The sequence below is a fragment of the Acanthamoeba castellanii genome (assembly GCF_000313135.1).
Source record: "Acanthamoeba castellanii str. Neff unplaced genomic scaffold scf7180000084770, whole genome shotgun sequence".
In the NCBI taxonomy this organism is placed as follows: Eukaryota; Discosea; order Longamoebia; family Acanthamoebidae; genus Acanthamoeba; species Acanthamoeba castellanii.
In genome coordinates, this window is record NW_004457532.1 from 302783 (window position 1) to 319970 (window position 17188).

The 17188-nt window shown below is 60.0% G+C and overlaps 7 protein-coding genes across 7 annotated transcripts; 3 read left to right on the plus strand and 4 right to left on the minus strand.

Moving 5' to 3' along the window:
- Nucleotides 1–1685: 1685 nt before the first annotated feature.
- On the plus strand, nucleotides 1686–2481 carry ACA1_264490 (uncharacterized protein; the record flags this gene model as incomplete). Its single annotated transcript, XM_004341312.1, has 3 exons — nucleotides 1686–1906; nucleotides 1981–2339; nucleotides 2438–2481. 3 exons carry the CDS (start codon nucleotides 1686–1688, stop codon nucleotides 2479–2481), a joined length of 624 nt encoding a protein of 207 aa, XP_004341360.1.
- A 141-nt stretch (nucleotides 2482–2622) lies between these two features.
- On the minus strand, nucleotides 2623–3303 carry ACA1_264500 (uncharacterized protein; the record flags this gene model as incomplete). The annotated part of the gene is made up of 1 exon (XM_004341313.1): nucleotides 2623–3303. The coding sequence occupies one exon, from the start codon at nucleotides 3301–3303 to the stop codon at nucleotides 2623–2625; it is 681 nt and encodes a 226-aa protein (XP_004341361.1).
- Nucleotides 3304–3711: 408 nt separating this feature from the next.
- On the minus strand, nucleotides 3712–6945 carry ACA1_264510 (zinc finger, c2h2 type domain containing protein; the record flags this gene model as incomplete). Its single annotated transcript, XM_004341314.1, has 3 exons — nucleotides 3712–3723; nucleotides 3819–5380; nucleotides 5505–6945. 3 exons carry the CDS (start codon nucleotides 6943–6945, stop codon nucleotides 3712–3714), a joined length of 3015 nt encoding a protein of 1004 aa, XP_004341362.1.
- A 450-nt stretch (nucleotides 6946–7395) lies between these two features.
- Nucleotides 7396–8955, minus strand: ACA1_264520 (cytochrome b-like heme/steroid binding domain containing protein; the record flags this gene model as incomplete). The annotated part of the gene is made up of 7 exons (XM_004341315.1): nucleotides 7396–7423; nucleotides 7592–7655; nucleotides 7737–7837; nucleotides 7908–7986; nucleotides 8064–8186; nucleotides 8278–8376; nucleotides 8487–8955. 7 exons carry the CDS (start codon nucleotides 8953–8955, stop codon nucleotides 7396–7398), a joined length of 963 nt encoding a protein of 320 aa, XP_004341363.1.
- Nucleotides 8956–9906: 951 nt separating this feature from the next.
- On the plus strand, nucleotides 9907–10580 carry ACA1_264530 (acetyltransferase, GNAT family protein; the record flags this gene model as incomplete). The annotated part of the gene is given in 2 exon segments (XM_004341316.1): nucleotides 9907–10204; nucleotides 10219–10580. 2 exon segments carry the CDS (start codon nucleotides 9907–9909, stop codon nucleotides 10578–10580), a joined length of 660 nt encoding a protein of 219 aa, XP_004341364.1.
- A 174-nt stretch (nucleotides 10581–10754) lies between these two features.
- Nucleotides 10755–14960, minus strand: ACA1_264540 (ATPase, AAA domain containing protein; the record flags this gene model as incomplete). Its single annotated transcript, XM_004341317.1, has 16 exons — nucleotides 10755–10948; nucleotides 11049–11202; nucleotides 11315–11473; nucleotides 11571–11669; nucleotides 11752–11886; nucleotides 11968–12248; nucleotides 12370–12486; nucleotides 12636–12697; nucleotides 12796–12896; nucleotides 12994–13083; nucleotides 13162–13316; nucleotides 13400–13687; nucleotides 13778–13927; nucleotides 14019–14240; nucleotides 14393–14791; nucleotides 14918–14960. The coding sequence occupies 16 exons, from the start codon at nucleotides 14958–14960 to the stop codon at nucleotides 10755–10757; spliced, it is 2649 nt and encodes an 882-aa protein (XP_004341365.1).
- Nucleotides 14961–15103: 143 nt separating this feature from the next.
- Nucleotides 15104–17115, plus strand: ACA1_264550 (Cys/Met metabolism PLPdependent enzyme superfamily protein; the record flags this gene model as incomplete). Its single annotated transcript, XM_004341318.1, has 9 exons — nucleotides 15104–15143; nucleotides 15226–15503; nucleotides 15594–15684; nucleotides 15806–15896; nucleotides 15978–16158; nucleotides 16252–16365; nucleotides 16471–16621; nucleotides 16716–16867; nucleotides 16951–17115. The coding sequence occupies 9 exons, from the start codon at nucleotides 15104–15106 to the stop codon at nucleotides 17113–17115; spliced, it is 1263 nt and encodes a 420-aa protein (XP_004341366.1).
- Between the last annotated feature and the right edge of the window lie 73 nt (nucleotides 17116–17188).

Below are 17188 nucleotides of genomic sequence, written 5' to 3' on the forward strand. Positions count from 1 at the left end.
TGCAAGTTACCTGTGGCTTGCCAGATTTTTTTGATGTCATTGGTGATCACTTACCTGATCCAACTATCCACTTACCCATCTCTCTCACCTGGTGAGAGGTCCACTCTATGTGTTCTAATGCCCACACATATTCACACTCTCTTCCCACATGTTAAGCTTCCCAAACATTCTTGCTTGGGCAAGTGCTCTGTGTGCATCAAGTTTGCCCAGCAGCTCCTCCAAGCCAAGAGCCCCCTTGAGGCATCCCAGTTTGCACAGGCAAGAGCTCACCATCTCTCCTTGTCTGCTGCAGAGAGGTTCAGTTACAAGGAATGATGTCATCATGCAAAGAGCTGCCACTACATGAGCATGATCATTGATTACTCCAACCCCCTCCCACCTTCCATTGCCCACCCATTACCCTGTTCCTAAGGTGTGGATGCAGGTAACAGGTTCACTATGGTGCTAGGTGGTATCATTGATCATGCCCAGGGCAAACACCTTTTCCTCCACCCAGCCTTTTTGGCCCAAGGATGCTAACCTTGTTATCTCCACACTCTTTCACCACATTCATGGACACATTCTCAGCTGTACAATGCCACACTCACACCCATCAATCCTCTACCAAGTCGACAACTGTGCTGGCAACAAGAATGTCTACATGCTAACAGTTCTCTCTCTGCTCATCAGCCTTGATGTGTTTCAGGAGATCTACTTGAGCTTCCTTCTTGTTGGGCACACACATGAGGATATTGATCTATCACTGGTCACTCTTGAACCTCACATTTTTCATTTCTTTTGTGATTCCACAGGAGAGCCTGTAATCAGAGACAAGGCATACCACACACAAGGGGAGTGGTCAGAGCCATACCAACTCCTCACCTCCACACCACAAGGTGTGTACCATCTTTTCACCTGTGCCACAATGACTGCACTGAGCTTTTCCTCCACACCAGGTGCTCCATACCTCATCCCCCCACAACCCTTTCCACCTGAAGTCATCACTGACTTCACTGAGAACTGCATTGCCCCTCTCTTCCTTGACTCTGAACTCAAGGAATGGGCAGACATCTTTGAAGCTCATGCAGCCTTAACTAGCTCTTCCCACCCTACCTGAAATTCCTCCATTTTTGAAGGCCTCACTGCTCACCCTCAAACTAATCCTCTACTGGACAGCCCTCTCTTCCACCTACAGACTAGGGTCAAAGTTGTTCAGTCTAACACTTTATCTAATGCCCAGTGCTTCAACTTCACCCCTGGACTTTGGGTAGCTGTCCATGCTGACTCTGATGAGGATACACAGGACTTTTGGATTGCAAAGATCATTGCAGTGCAGTGGAAGAGGCTCAACATCCACTGGTGGAACTTTGCCAATGGTCACTGGGCTGACCATGGCACTAAAGGCAGTGTACCCATTGGCTCTGTTCTTGCTTGTGGCTTCTCATTCCACCCCAACTCTGGTGTCCCCACTCAGGTGCTGTTGGAACTGATGTTGTGTAGTATATCTCCTCCCCGATAAATTTATTTGCACCGCCACATTTTGTAGGCCAATGGGGAGACACCCAGGAACAAATGTTCCCCAGTGGACATACCAGAAATTCCGCGCAAGCGTTTTATTAGGGATTGGTTCTTTTTGTCGGGCGCCCGACATTTTCCCACACAGCGGAGGATAGACACAAGCTCAGACCAACTGCACACTCACGAGCATGCAGGCCTGCTTCAAGTGGTTGGCTGTGGTGGTGATTGTGTGCGCGCTCTGCACAGCCGCCTCGAATGGAGCCGAACTTTTTTTAGCTCAGTACCAAGACAGCGGATGTTCAGTCCTCGTGGAGAACTACCAGGTCCAGCCTGACGGGAACTGCACGCCAAGCCAACAAAGCGGCTTCTATTCGTTCGCCACTGACGTCGCCAACGCCACAGCTGCCAAGTACGTGTCAATACAAGATATCAGAGATCAGTTATCGCCTTGAAGGTTGTTTTCTCATTTGGTTATGGGTATAGGTATCGCTACGCTTGTGACTCCCAGTGTGCGGACTGCCTGGTTCAAGGGACGACAGTCTTCGGGCACTGCAACTCTATCTTTCCAGCATTCGGTTATTCGGCGATCTGGCGTGCTCAGCCTGCCAAGTTGCAGGTCGAGTCCTTCTCTGACGCACGATGCGCCACCCTCCTGCCCGAGCTGAGCGGTGTCTTCGCCAGTGGCGTGTGCATGGCCGGCAAAGAGCTGAACTCGCGCTACTCCTTGGTGAATGGAGAGAAGGGACAACCGCTGGTCCTGTACAGCCTTCGATGCCCCCACACTGACTGTTCTCTTTGCTACCCATATGGCCAGGCTCAACTCAACACCTGCTTCCAAGTCGGTATGATACTTGCCGCCGCATATGTTCCAATATCACTACCCTTGAATAACCATTCTTCATCTTCTTGATACGAATCAATCAACTAATACCAACTTCAGCCCCCTGGCTCGCCAGATGGGCAAAGGTGAGCATCGTAAACTGAACCACTGCGGCGATGGACGACATGCGACTCCCAACGTGCGGTGGACGACATGCGACGCCGGCGGACGATGGACGACATGCGACTCCCAACATGCAACATCCTCCTTCCCTTGTTCCCCTGCTCACTTCGAAGGTTGACCAACTATGACTTTTTCGCCTTTGTCGGCTCGGTTTGCACGATTGGTGGTCTGGAGTCGAGAACGAGTGGCGCGGACGGTCTTGGTTGGGCGGCTTGACCTGGCGTGCCGTCATCGCCGGTCGTGTCTTGGGTCGCTTCTCTGAGGGGCATCTTGGCCGTAGCGATCCAATCTCCTGCCCCCTGGTCGTCTCTGGGTTGATCGACACGCTTGCGCTTCCCTGCTTGGCCGCCGCGACGCTTGGTCTGATCGGCGATGGTCGGAACGAACGTATCCTCGCGCAGCATGCAGTGGCGGTCGTGCGCCTGCGCGGCACGATCCCACGCGAGCGTCTTCTCCTCCATCGCGGCTCGGGTCGCGTTGACGGCCTGGCAAAACTTGATGACGGCGTTGCATCGGATCCATCGGCGGGCAAGCGCTCTCTTTGGCAGATGCTGCTCAAAGAATATGCGACGGGTGTGGGGTGGAAGCGTCTCGTTGATGGTGCGACCGACGATCTTCGTGCGCTTGTCGTTCTCGTCGTCAGGGTTGACGCGCTCGATGCGCGTCTTGGGCATAGGCAATCGCTGGTCGCCGACCTGCCGGTAGGCCAGCTTCTTGGCAGAAAGCAGCGCCGAGCCAGACACTCGCCGAGCGTGCGAGTCCGCAGCTCCAGCCAAACACCCGGCAGATCCACAAGCATCCATCGCGTGCTCGATCACGAACGCTCGACCCAACACCCTATCGGCTTGGCGATGCGGAAATCGACGTCGCAGTGATTGTAGAGCGACACAAACACCTCGCCTCAGTAGCCGGCATCGACGACGCCCGCGCCGACGCAGATGCCGTTGTGTTTGCTCAGTCCCGACCGCGACGCGATGCGACCGTAAGTGCCATCGGGCGCCGCAACGGCGATGCCAGTGGCACCAGTATTCTTCCTCTGGCTGGTACGATGATGTCGACTCAGAGCCAGCATCGGTTTTGGGTGAAAAAATGTAGTTGTAGGTTACAGCTAGCTTCTCCTCTTCCTCTTCCTCTTTCTCTTTCTCCTCCTTCCTCCCGGCCCCAGCTGCTTCCTTGCCTTGGGCGCCTTCGGTCAGTCTCTCGTTTTCCGGTTACTCCTCGGTCTGTTGTTTGAGAGTCGCAGAGGAAGGCGCGGTTACGCGGTGGCGCGCCAAGAAGGGGGGCACAGCTGTGAAGTGTTCAGTAAGTGGGGTGGTACCTTGGAGGGACTGCCGCGCCACCTGAGCCTCTCCTCTTCCATGAGCCTCTGCGCCGGCGATTCGAGTGGTGCGCTGCTGCTCATCTGGGCCAAATGCGGGTAGCTGGCAGCCAGCGGCGGGAGGTGATGTGATCCGTAGGCGCCAGCGAGAGCGTGGGGCGACGGAAAGTGCTGTTGTTGTTGTTGCTGCTGCTGCTGCTGCTGCTGGTGGTGTTGTTGTTGTTGCTGGTGCTGCTGCTGTAGTTGGTGGTGGTGGAGCTGCTGCTGCTGCTGGTGGAGCTGCTGCAGTTGGTGGTGGTGCTGCAGTTGATGTGAAGGCTGCTGCGGGTGCTGCGGGAAGCTCGAGAAGTGGGATTGCATCGACGCGAGGCCGGGCGACGAGTACGACGCGTACATCGAGGCCTGCTGGTGTAGCTGCTGTTGGTGCTTCTGCTGCTGCTGTTGGTGGTGCTGCTGCTGCGCCGATGGCTGCTGGGGCGCGTAGGCCGAGAACTGCGGCGAGGACAGCACGGGCGAGTGCAACGTGGGCGGCGGGAGCGTCGAGGTCAGGTGCCGCAGCTGCGGTGGGTAGGCCGAAGGCGGCACCTGCTGGAGCGCGTATTGCGTGTAGGAGGCCGCGGGGTAGGCCGACAGGGAGGGAAGCGGGGACGAGCCGGTGCCGTGCGGCGGCGGCGCGCTGTAGAGGTGGTGTGGCGACAGGGGCCGCGCGTAGCTCGACATGACGGGCGAGTGCGTGGGCAGCGGCGAGTGCACGGACGACGGGAGCGCGGAAGCGGCCGACCCGCCGGTGGGCAGCGGCGGCGGCAGGCTCGAGGTGGGCATCGCGGGGGCGTGCAGGGGGAAGCTCGTGGTCGGCGGCGGGACGGCCTGGCGCAGCCTGCTCTCCTCGCGCCGACGCAGCTCGTCCTCGATCTGCCGCTCCTTCTCCCGCAAGTGCTTGTCGGACTCTTCCTCCTTCTGCTTCTTGTCGGCCAGGTCGGGCGGCAGGTACTCGTCGTCGTCCGACGGACTGTTCTGCTTCCGCTTCTTGTTGCCGCTGGCGCTGCTGCTGCTGGTGCTCACGCGCGAGCTGCCGCTGCGGGAACGCAAACGCGTGACGCCGCCGCCACTACTGCTGGTGGTGGTGCTGCTGCTGGTTCGACCAGGGCCGCTGCCGCGGGTGCTACTGCGCGTGCTTCTCGTTGCGCTGCCCGCTTGGGCGTCGGAATCGCGGTACTCCTCGTCGTCATTCTCCCCCTCGTCGTCGTCGTCGTCCTCCTCGTCGAGGAAGCTGAGCTCCTCCTCGCTCAGCGCGACGCTCGGTCGTCTCTCGCGCTTGGCCTCCTTCTTGGGCGTGGCCGCCTTCCTGGTCTCGCCCCTGGCCTCCTTCTTGGCCTCCTTCCTTGGCGGCTGCTGCACCCTGTCGACGGGTCCCGCCTCATTGCCGGCGCCCTTCTTCTTGTGTATCCTCGAGTGGGCGTTCAGGCCGCGGCTGCTGGCGAACTCCTTGCCACACACCTCGCAGGTCTGGCTGCCCTGTGACGTCGCCTTCGGCTTCGCCGCCTTCTTTTCACCGTCCCCTCCTGCGTCGTCATCGTAACCAACACAACAACTTTGTGGTGAGTCGTCGCACGCACTCGATTGTTGAGAGCATCATCATCACACACACGCGCGCGTGGATGGAGGAGGAAAGGCGCGGAAGGTTACCATTGACGACCGCGTCCGATGTGTCCTTGTCGACGCTCTTTCGCTTGGGTGGAGCGCGGGCCATCTTAGGGATGGGCTCGTACTCGTCGAGGTCCCAGAATCGCTTGGGCGCCTTCACGCGCCGCTTGCCCAGCTTGATCTCGGGATTCCGCGCCAGGTTCTCGAACTCTTCGCTCAGGTCGGGCTTCGCGTCCTCGTCGTCTTCATCGTCTTCGTCATCATCGTCGTTATCGCCTTCCTTGTCCTCCTGCTCGATTTGCTTGTGCTTCTTGTCCTCCCTCTTCTTCTGCCTCCTCTCCTTCTTCACGATCGCCCCCTCGTCCCCGTTCTCTTCTTCCTCGTCGTCGTCGTCGTCGCCAAGGCTCTTCTTTCCTCGGCCACGGCTACTCCGCCGGGGCGCAGCCTGCTTCCTCTTCTTTGTCGCCGGTTTCTTCTTCGTCGTCGTCTCGCCCACTTCCTCATCTTCGTCCTCGTCCTCGTCGTCGCCGCCGCCGCCGCCGCCGTAGTCGTCATCCCCGCCATCATCATCATCGTCTCCTTCATCCTCGTCCTCTTTTCCCTCTCCCTCTCCCGCTTCTTCTTCTTCTTCGTTGCCGTCGTCGTCGTCCTCCTTCTTCGTCCGCTTCCTCTTCTGAGACTGTTGCGGCGCGGCCTGCTTGCGTTTTCGCTTTTCCGTGGCCGCCGGCTTCGTCTCTTCCTCCTCGGCCGCCGCTGCTTCCGGCTTCTCCTCCTTTTCCTTCGTCTCTTCCTCTTCCATCTTGTCCGCCTCCGCCTCCTCCTTCGTTTCGCTTTCCTCCTTCGTCGCGTCGCGCTTGCGGACGTCCGCAGTCGCCTCCACCTGGTCCCGCTTCTCCGCCTCCCCCGCGCCTCCCTCCTTTTCCTCCTCCGCCTCCGCCATCGGCGTTTCTGTCGCCTCCCCCTCCTCCTCCTCCTCCTCCTCCTCCTTTGTCTCCTCCTCCTCCTTCGCTCCTTCTTTCTGCGCGTCGTGTCCCTCAGCGGTGTCCATCGCACTCGCCACTGCCTGATCGTCCTCGTCCGGCTTGCCGGCGGCAGACTCCTTTGCCACCGGCGAGACTGCGGCCTCCTCCTTCTCCTTCTCCTCCTCCTTGGCCGCCGCTTCCCCGGCCGTGCCGCCGTTCAGGCCCGCCGCGTGTTCGCTGCTCTCCTTCGTCACTTCCGCCCGGGCTCCCTCTTCCGCTGGCACCGCCACAGCCCCTTTGCCTTGGGCCGCGTCACCAACGGCTCCCTCGGCGGCGCCGGCGGCAGGTTCGTCGGGAGTGTCGTTGCGGCTCGCCACTGGTTCGGTAACTGCACCCGCCGAGGGCGGTGCGACGTCGGCCGCAGTCGGCTCGGCGGGCTCTGCCGCGGCTGGAGTGACAGCGCCCGCACTGGGCGATTCGGTTGCGGGGGGCGAGGTGGTGTCTGGCTTCTCGACCTCCATGGCTTCAGCTGATCCGGTCGGCCCTGTGCTACTCGGTTCGAGTTCCATCTTCGCTCTGATTATTAGGAACGAGTATATGATTTTTGATGAGCCTCACCATTATGCCGAGAGAGAGGAGGAGATTGAGGGCAAAGTGGCGAAAAAGGCCTTGAGAAAGTGATGAACTCATCACCGAAGGAGAGATGACCGAAAGAACGTGAATTTTTAGGTACATACACCCCCACCAAATTTAACCGAAATGACCATCCTAAGGCAGAAAGGAACTAAAGGGGAGCTAAAGATGAGTGCGGTACCTTCTTCGTGCGAACAAGGCGAGAGGTCCTCAGGCAAAAACGGCCGTTGTGTGAAAGATTAGAGTATCGGTGCCGAAGGTGCGGTTGGCGTTTGTACGTTCCCGAAATTTTTACTGTTTTTATTGGCATTACTCGCATTCCGGCGATTTATTACTTATCAGCGCTGGCACTCGAAGGCGTCGGGACTGCAGCCGTCGTACGGCCGCACGCGCGGGTCGTCGAGAAGCTTCTTGCGCACACACGCGCACCTATGTGTTATGCACAGCACAGCAAGAAGAGGTGAGCATTGACGATTGATGACGATGGTTGCAACAGTTGCAGCTGTGTGGGCAGTGAGGAGCGCGAAGGCCAACCTGGGGTTCTGCGCGCGAGCGCTCTTGAACTGGCGTGGATAGCCCTTCCAGGATCTCTCGATGCCTGCACGCAGTAGTATGTGGAGTATGAGAAGAGAGTCTGACTTTGATGCGGCCCGTGGACCAGGTCTAGACACGGGCGTACCGCCGCTCGATTCGGTGCACCAGACGGTGGCGCCGTCCTTCTCCGTCCACCTCGAATTACATTCTGGAAACTGCTGCTTCTCCTCGAGCTCCTGATCCACTCTAGATGATGTGCGCGCGTAAATATCGCGGTTGGTGGCCCATATATGGCTGTTAGAATTATGAGACGTACACGATCTTGGCCTTCTGGAGCTTCTCTTTCACCTTCTTGAGCGCGGGCGTAGCCTTGCCGGCCGCATCATAAAATCTCCCTGTGCACGAAGAACGGCGCATTGTGAGCATCAGCATCATCTCACGAAGCCACAAGGTTGAAGAAGGCATTGGGTACCAACGACTTTGCCCAGGTACTTGTACTGGCGTTCGAATTGGGTTTGCCACTCTTTGATGGCCGCCACCTGTTCGGGTTCGAGGTCGGTCACGTCGTCCGTGAGATTCTCCTCCTCAAACTCGCCTGCGCGGAGCGAGCGAGGCAGTCATCGATCGCGTTAGCAAAGGTGCTAAGGTGCCAAAAGCGACATGTCGGCAGGCAGGCCGATGCGCACCCGTGGCGAAGGAACGCGAGGCGTCACGCCCGGCAAAGAAGGAGTAGGACCCCCCCTTGGCGTAGAATCTCTTCCCGTCCGTCACGTCAAAGACCTTGCCTGCCCACACACACCACCACACACACACACACACACGCACACACACAATGAAGCGCGTGAGACGTCTTGCACAGGAAGGGGCGCGCACGTGGGAAGGGAAGAGAGCGCACCAAGAACACTGAGTAGAATGGGCTTGGCCGGGTCGCTGCCATTATGCAGCCGCAGCTCATCTGCGGAGAAGATCTTGGAAACAACCTTCGCCTTCTTTGCGACAGGCTTCGACGTCGCGTTCGGCCCGTTCTTGGGCTGGAAGAGCTGTGCAATAGTGGCGGCAGCCTTGACGAAGCCCTCGTCCAGCTGCTTCACGATCTGGGGTTCGTAGTGGAGAAGATAGACCGCTACACCGACCAAGAGCGCGAGCAGCAAGCAAACCACCGCCAGCGTTTCGTAGATGCGGGCGGTTGACGATGATGAAGATGATGGAGGCTTCTTGGATGGCCTCACTGGCCTTTGGATGTCTTCTTGCTTGTTCTCGGCGCCCTTCTTTTCCACTCTCGTGATTTCGATCCCTCCATCTTTCTTTGCCTTTTGCTTCTTGCCTGGCCGCTGCCGCAAAGATGCTCCCTTTGCTTCCGACATGTTGTTTTCGATTTGAATTCAAATGTGTCAAGAGAAGGAAAGGAGAGAAGAAAAGAGTGCTTTTTCCCCTTCTATTTGGCCCCATTCATCGATGGTGAAGAAGTCGCTTGTGAAGGGGAACCTCACTCAGAGGTAGTGTTGCTTGGCTCGATCCCAGTCTCTGAGTATCCGCGTGGTGCAGGCGTCGTCGAACTTATCTCGTGTCTGCACCACGAGGACGTGAGATATGCGAGATCCGCGCACAGAGCCAGTGATACGTACTCGTTTTCTGGCCTCTTCGACCGAAGTGAGCAACATCGTTTGCCATTCATTTCTGTTGGGCAGCTGTCATGTTAGGGACAAACAGTAAAGAATGAATGCAGTAAGAGCAGAGATCGAACCTCAAGAAGCCTTCCACGTCTAGATCTTCCAGTGGTTCCAGTGGCTGGAAGGTCGATTTAACGTCCAGCGCGCGTAGGTTCTTCTCGAGCTTATTCACATCATAAGATTTTCGCCGTCTCCCGCCATTTTCATCTTCCTTCGACTTGTTGGGCGATCGTCGCCGATGTGCTGTTGGTGGGGAAGCTGGGGAAGCAAGGGGTTGTGGCTTATGTCGCGTCTGGCCGCGGGCTGAAGTTGAATGAAGCAGTTTGCGGGCCTCCTCCTCAATTTGTTCTACATTTCTTTGGATGACATACGGTCGATCAATAATCTGTGTGATTTGCCGCGATTGCTCCAGGAGGGATGCGAAGTTGGACCTCTTCGACGCCCCTACCGACCCCAGATCTGCCATTCCTGATGTTGCGTCCAGAAATGTGTTGCGGCTGCAGAAATACCTGGAAAAGAAAAACTAGGAGAAATCATTTTCCTAGACACCGCAGACGAAACTCCCTTCGTCTTCTCTCGCGAAACGTGAGCACACAGCGCAACCTCAGCAGTGGCCCCCTTTAGTGTCTACTACTAGCTTTCAACATGGCCACAGCGACGAACATTTCCGGAGGAGAAGGTGTCGTTCCCGCGGCGGTGCGCACGCGGTTGGCCGAGGAGCGGGACGTGCCCCGCCTCATGCAAATTGTGAACTGGGCCTACCGAGGTGCCGACCCGGCCGCAACGGCGGAGGAGGCCAAGGAGGCCAGGCCCAACCGCGCGTGGACCACTGAGTCGCACCTCGTGGCCGGCCTGCGCACCACCGTCGACGAGCTCCGGCGCCTGGTCGCCTCCGACCCCGCTCGCGCCGCCTTCTTCGTCGCCGAGGTGGCCACGCTCGACGGTGATGCCGACGAGGCAAGGAGAAGGAAGAGGAGAAGGAGCAGTGGGACGTCGCAGGGTGCGTGCTGGTCGAGAAGGCAGACGACGGCGGTCACCTGGGCATGTTCGCGGTCGACCCCGCCCGACAGGCGCTCGGGCTCGGGCGCCGCCTGATGGCCGAGGGAGAGGCGCACATCTGGGAGGTCTTCGGCTGCGAGGCCATCGTGCTCCACGTCGTCAGCGTGCGCCCCGAGCTGCTGGCCTACTACCAGCGGCGCGGCTACGTCGACACCAACCAGACCGAGCCCTTCCCGACCTCCGTCTACAAGCCACTCGTGCCCGAGGGCCTCCACTTCCGCATCCTCAAGAAGTACCGCACCACCGCCACCGCCCAATAAATGCAAGCATGATACATAGACACACGCGCGCGCTCCAGTTCTCTGGCACAGGGCCGCCACGTTTGGCCAGCGCTCGCCGCTGTCGCGCACGATAGACGCGGTATTAGTAATGACGGGCCAGCTGCTCGTTTGCTGAATGAGCGAGCGAGTGTGAGTGTGTAGCGAGAAGCGGGTTCATATGTTCTCGATGTGGCAGGAGCGTCGGAACTGGTCGTAGAAGGCCACCATCTCGGGGGTGATGCGGGGCGAGGTGTTGGCAATAGCCGCGACGAAGTGCGTCTGCTTCACCACCTGCGCCGTGGGGTCCTCCCTCATCGCGCACATGCACGCTTCCCGACACACTCCCGCTATCTCAGCACCCGAATACCCTGCGTCGGCGTAACCACACGGCACGACGGCACACACGGCACGATGAGACCGATTGACCAACACCGGTCACCGCCTACGGCGGGCGCGAGCGTGTGGCACCTTCTGTGAGCTCGGCGAGCTTGGGCAGCGCAATGTCGTCGGCGTGGGGTGTCTTGTTGAGGAAGATCTGGAAGATGCGCTCGCGCGAGGGCGCGTCTGGTGGCGAGACGTAGAGCATGCGGTCAATACGCCCCGGGCGAAGGAGCGCCTTGTCCTAAAGCGACACACAACACACAACACACAACGCACGACGCACGACACAACGACCATAGCGACGGGAAGTGAGTGGCGAGATAAACTACCAAGTGCGCGGGGACGGAGCGTACGATCATGTCGGGTCGGTTGGTAGCAGCGACCACGGTTACATTCTTGAGCTCCTCGATGCCGTTCATCTCGGTCAACAACTGGGAAACCACCCGATCGGCCACTCCCGACGATCCCTCATCCCCTCCGCCTCTGTGCACGGCCAGCGCGTCGATCTCGTCCTGGAGGGATCGACGCGCAGGGACCCGAGGGTGAGTCCCAGGCGTGGTCCCTCAGTCGCATTTGTGGAGGGAGAGGGGCACGGGCAAGAGGGCGTACGAAGAAGATGATGCAGGGAGCCGCGGCGCGGGCCTTGCGGAACACTTCGCGCACGGCTCGCTCGGACTCGCCCACCCACTTGCTGAACAGCTCTGGGCCCTGTCATCGCCACACGTCAACCAACAGCCGGGTCTCTCGGGTGGCGGGTCTCGGGTGGTGCGCGATCGTGCGCGGTACGTACCTTGACGGCGATGAAGTTGGCGCCGGATTCGGTGGCGAGGGCCTTGGCCATAAGCGTCTTGCTGCAGCCCGGCGGGCCGTACAGGAGGATGCCGCGTGGTGGTCGGATACCCATCCGCTTGAACGCCTCGGGATGCTGCGCACTCGCACCGTGAGCACACCCCACAGCAGTGCATGGCTCCAACCACACCACACCACACCACCAACCAACACGAACCTTGAGGGGCCACTCGACGGCTTCTTTGAGTTTCTGCTTGGTGTCGTCCTGCCCGCCGATGTCGCTCCATTGCACCTTGGGCACATCGACCAGCACCTCGCGCAGAGTCGAAGGGCGGACGACCTTGAGCGCGCTGCTCATATCCTCCGCGGTGATGACCAGCGTGTCGAGCGAGAGGAGCTCCTCTTCGCCGGGAGCCCCCGCCGAGGCGAACAGCTGGGCCGACAGGCGATTCAGCGACAACAGCGACGCCTCACGGCAAAGGGCAGCCAGGTCCGCGCCTACACCCAGATCAGACAGCAACAAATGAAAAATCATATATGCGTCGTGTGTGTCGTGTGTGTCGTGTGTGTCGTGTGTGTCGTGTGTGTCGTGTGTGTCGTGTGTCGGTGTGATCTGTACCGACAAATCCGTGCGTGGCGGCGGCAAATTGTTGAATGTCGGCGGGGGAGAGCGCATGGGGCATCCTTCGCAGGGTGACCTTGAGAATCTCGTGCCGGTCCTCGGCCGTCGGAATGCCTTACATTGCGATCGATTGGACGGCACCACACAACAATGATTTAGACTCAATGTCCTCCCCAGCAGGCGCACGCCAGTGGAGAAGCAGGAGAAGCCACAAACACACACACACGACACACGACACACGCACACGGAGCCGATTGCCGTACCTATTTCGATTTCTCTGTCGAATCGCCCTGGTCGGCGCAGGGCCGGGTCGAGCGCGTCGGGTCTATGACCACGGAGGTGAGGAGTACGTAGGCGAGGGGGGAAAGGGGGGGGTGGGAGGAAAGAAAAGCTGGACTTGATGAGGAATGGACAGAGACGAACCTGTTGGTGGCGCCTATCACGACGACCCGATCGTTGGCCTCCATGCCGCCCATCACAGTGAGCAGGGTGGCCACCACTCTGTTCTCCATCTCGCTCGCCGCCTGGCAAGTCGCACGCGCACGCGCACGAAAGCGTGTCACACTCCGGAAATATTTGGGGGTGACAGAGAGCGAAAATAACAGGGCGGTCGCAACGTACGTCCGCGCGTTTACCAGCGATGGCGTCGATCTCGTCGATGAACACCAGTGCGGGAGCGTTGTCGGCCGCCTCCTTGAACAGGTTGCGTATCTGTAGATGAGGCCCGTCACGTTGTTAGTGTTGTGGTGTTGAGAATTAAGATAATTAAGAATAGTAGGAGGGCTTCACCTTGGCCTCGCTTTCGCCGTAGTACTTGGAGATGACCTCGGGTCCGTTGATGACGTACACGCGGCAGCCGGACTGCTGTGCGACGACGCGCGCGATCAGCGTTTTCCCCGTTCCCGGCGGGCCGTACAGCAAAATGCCCTTGGGCGGGGCGAGCCCTGCATGGATCGTGGATAGCACTCATTAGCCAAGAAGCTCGCTGGTGGTGCCAAGAGAGGGAGGCGGGAGGCGGGAGGCGTACCGTATTCGGTGAACAGCTTGGGGGAGTTGACGGCGAGCTCCACCACCTCCCGGACGGCGTCGATTTCTCGCTTGAGGCCGCCGATGCTGCCATAGTCCAACTCCGCAGTCGTTCCGTGCTTGCTCTTGCCCGCGGGCTCGCCGCCACCCTCTGGCCGTGCGCCCTCCTCCGTGTCCGTCGTGCTCGTGCTCGTGTCGCTGCCGTCGTTCTCGGCATCAGCAGCCTTCGTCGGTGGTGCGTGGCTGGCGTACTTGAAGGAAGTGGCGTCCGTTATCCGGCCAAACTCCACTACACCATCAGCACGCGTCAGGCGCAGACGGTCAGCGAGCTACATAAGAGACGGACGAGCCATCGAGAAGAAGACAAGACTGCGCGCACCGACTCGATCGTCACAACCGGAAGAGGTAGTCGTCGTCGTCGTCGTTGTCGGGGTCGTCAGGCGGGGCAGGATGTCCTCCACCCGGAACGTCTGCTGGTGTCCGTAGTAGGAGATCGTGAAGAGGTGGCCCCTGGCAAAGTACCGCCCCACTGCGACCGCGGTCCACAACGCGGGTGAGACGAAGTGATCAATCTTATCGCGGCCAAGTCAGCGATTGGCGGGTGGTGGTGGTGTCAGCACCGATGTTCTGGCGGATCCACGTCTTGAGAAACTCGTCGAGCGGCCGCCCACTGTTGCCCCCTGTGGCAGGCGAGCCGGTAGAGGCGGTGGCCCCGCCCTCGGAGGGTGCGGACAACGCCTGCGGCGGAGGCGGGGAGAGCGGCATCACCGCCACCTCGGACGCTCCCACCACCGCCACCCTGACGGTCGGGCGCTCTGCCGCATTCCCGTCTGGCGCTCCGTCTGTGTTCAACGAACCTCGGCTCAGCTCAGATCTCCAGCAAAACGCCACACGCACCACCGCACACACACACCACCGCACACACACGTACACGCACGCACACACACCACCGCACACGCACACGCATGTACAACTGGAGAAGAAGAAAATGTACGAGGATCGAGCGGCTGGAGGAGGGCGAGCTGTCCGAACTTGGCGCCGCAGTTGTCGGCCATGAGCGGGTCGACGTGCACCTCGTCCTCGCCCACGTTGGACCCCACCCACGCCTGGCCCACCACCACGCCCGCCTGGCCGGAGGCGTCCGGCCTGGCCACGTGGAGCGCGACCGGGTCGCCGATGACGACGCCCAGCCGCTGGAGCGTGCGAAGGTGGACGAAGACCAGACCACGTCGGCGCTCGCGCTCGATCTTGGCCTCGCGCTCCGTGTAGGGCTCCAGCCGCTGCGGCAGTGATGAAGATGGAGTTAATGGCGATTTGGATGGTGCCGTGGATCGAGAGGGCGAGGCATCGCCGCTGCTGCCGGGAGCCTTGTAGGGCGAGACCGGTGGCGTGACTGCCCGCTTGTTGCCGGATGAGGAGGAGCGGGACGATGGCGATTGGGACGATGGAGATGCAGAAGATCCCGGAGCATCATCAACGAAGGGGGATCGATCTCCAGCTCTTTTGCCGCCCGGTGCACCGCCTCTCTTCTTGGCGCCTGCCGTGGGCGTGCGATTCGACATGTGGTGTTGGTCTCCAAAGCCAGCAGACAGAACTGCTTTCTTTTCTTTTTCTTTCTCTTGGTCCTCTTTTTCCTAAAATATTTCCTCCGCCCGGTTCTCGCCGTATTCGTGTACACCACGTATTGCTCCCTCCTCCAACCTAGATGGCTTCATCCCACTCTCAACACCAGGAGAACCAACAACGTTCGCACACCTTCCTTCCCCCACTCAATCTCTACTTCCCCTTTCCAATTCACTTTTTGTTTTTGCTGATTCTCTACAACAGCGCACTATGCGGTGGGTACGGAGGCGGTGCGACATGTGCCGTTCGTGGGACCTGTGAGCCCGCTGGCGGTGCCCATCTTCGCATCGTCGACGTGGGTGCTCGACTCGGCCGACCACGGCGCGCTGCTGTCGGACCGCTTCTCCGACCGCTTCGACCGCACCCACAACACCGTCGAGGGCGGCCTCTCGCCCTGGCTCTACTCCCGCTGGGACAACCCCACCTCCGACGTTGCCGCCACCCTCATCACCCGCCTCGAGTCCGCCCACAAGACATTCCTCGTAGGCCCTGTGTCGTGTGTCGTGTTGTGTGACGTGTGTGTCGTGTCGTGCTGTAGCGTGTATGAGTGCGTATCTGATCCACGGCCTTAGTTTGGCAGCGGGATGGCGGCCATCACGACCACCCTGTTTGGGCTGCTCAAGGCGGGCGACCACTGCATCGTCCACTCGCCCATCTACGGAGGTGCGCCTCTTCTCTCACCCGCGCGCGCTCGTTCGGCAGCCGAGCGACTCAACCACATCACGGCCACCACTTCTCATTCTCATTTCTCTCTCTCTCTCTCTCTCTGGTGTACACCCGCCAGGCACCCACGAGACGTTTGACCTGTTGACCACCTACGGCGTGGAGGTCACCCGCATTCCATTGCCCGAGGACGGCAACATTGACGGCTACCGGTAGAACGCGACCCTTCGCCGCACACGCACACGCACGTGCACACGCACGCGTTTGCTGATCCTCATCGATGATGGCTACAGGAACGCTGTCAAGCCCAACACGAAGCTGCTGTACGCCGAAACGCCGGCCAACCCGATCTGCGCGGTGATCGACCTGGCGGAGCTGGGCAAGCTGGCCCGGGAGCACAACGCCCTCACCGTGGTCGACAGCACCTTCGCCTCGCCCATCAACCAGAACCCCATCAAGGACTTTGGCATCGATGTAAGTACTTACTTGACGCCTGTCACCGATGCGCGTACCACTCGCGAGTGGTGGCCGTGGCCGTGGGCTTACACACTGTCGTACGTGTGACAGGTCGTGATCCACTCGTGCACCAAGTTCCTGGGCGGCCATTCCGACATCCTGGCCGGCTCGGCCACGGTCAAGAACCGCGAGCTCGAGGACAAGGTCTGGCAGGCCAGGAAATTGGTGCGCGAGTGGCCTCTCCTTGCTAAGGTCCCCGTCAACGACACCAACCGCGTGTGCGTGTGCGTGTCGTGTGTACTGGTGTGTGTGTGTGTGTGTGTGTGGTAGTTCGGAGGCGTGCTATCACCGTTCGACTGTTTCCTGCTCGCGCGGGGCATCAAGACGCTTGATCTGCGCGTGCAGCGCCAGAACGAGAACGCGCTCTACCTGGCCCAGGCGCTCGAGAAGCACCCCAAGGTCGAGCGCGTGTTCTACCCCGGTACGCCCCAGATTTCTCTTCTTCCCCTCGGGCCACCCGTGCCGCTCTGACAACCGCGGTCCGCTTGTGGTGCCGCCGCCGCCGCCGCCGTCAGGTCTGCCCTCGCATCCCGCACACGCCGTGGCCAAGAAGCAGATGCGCGGCTTCGGCGGTATGATCTCCTTCGAGGTGAAGGGCGGCACCGAGGCGGGCAAGAAGGTCGCCGAGGCCGTGCGGCTCATCACCCTCGCCGTCTCCCTTGGCGGGGTACGCGCACCCCCCACCGCTCATTGCCCGTGTCGCTCCCCGGCTAAAGCGCACAAACTACGGATGCAACCCCGCCACCGCAGGTGGAGAGTCTGATCTGTCACGCCGCGACGACGACGCACGTGATGGTGCCGCGCGAGATTCGCCTGAAGGGCGGCATTACGGACGGCCTCATCCGGTTCTCCGTGGGCATCGAGGACAAGGACGACCTCCTGCGCGACCTCCAGCAGGCCCTCGACCAGATCTGATCCGTCTCGCACGCAACCGTGTGTGTGCCATTGGTTGGTTGGTCATGTTGCTATTTACAACCGGCCGGTGCCA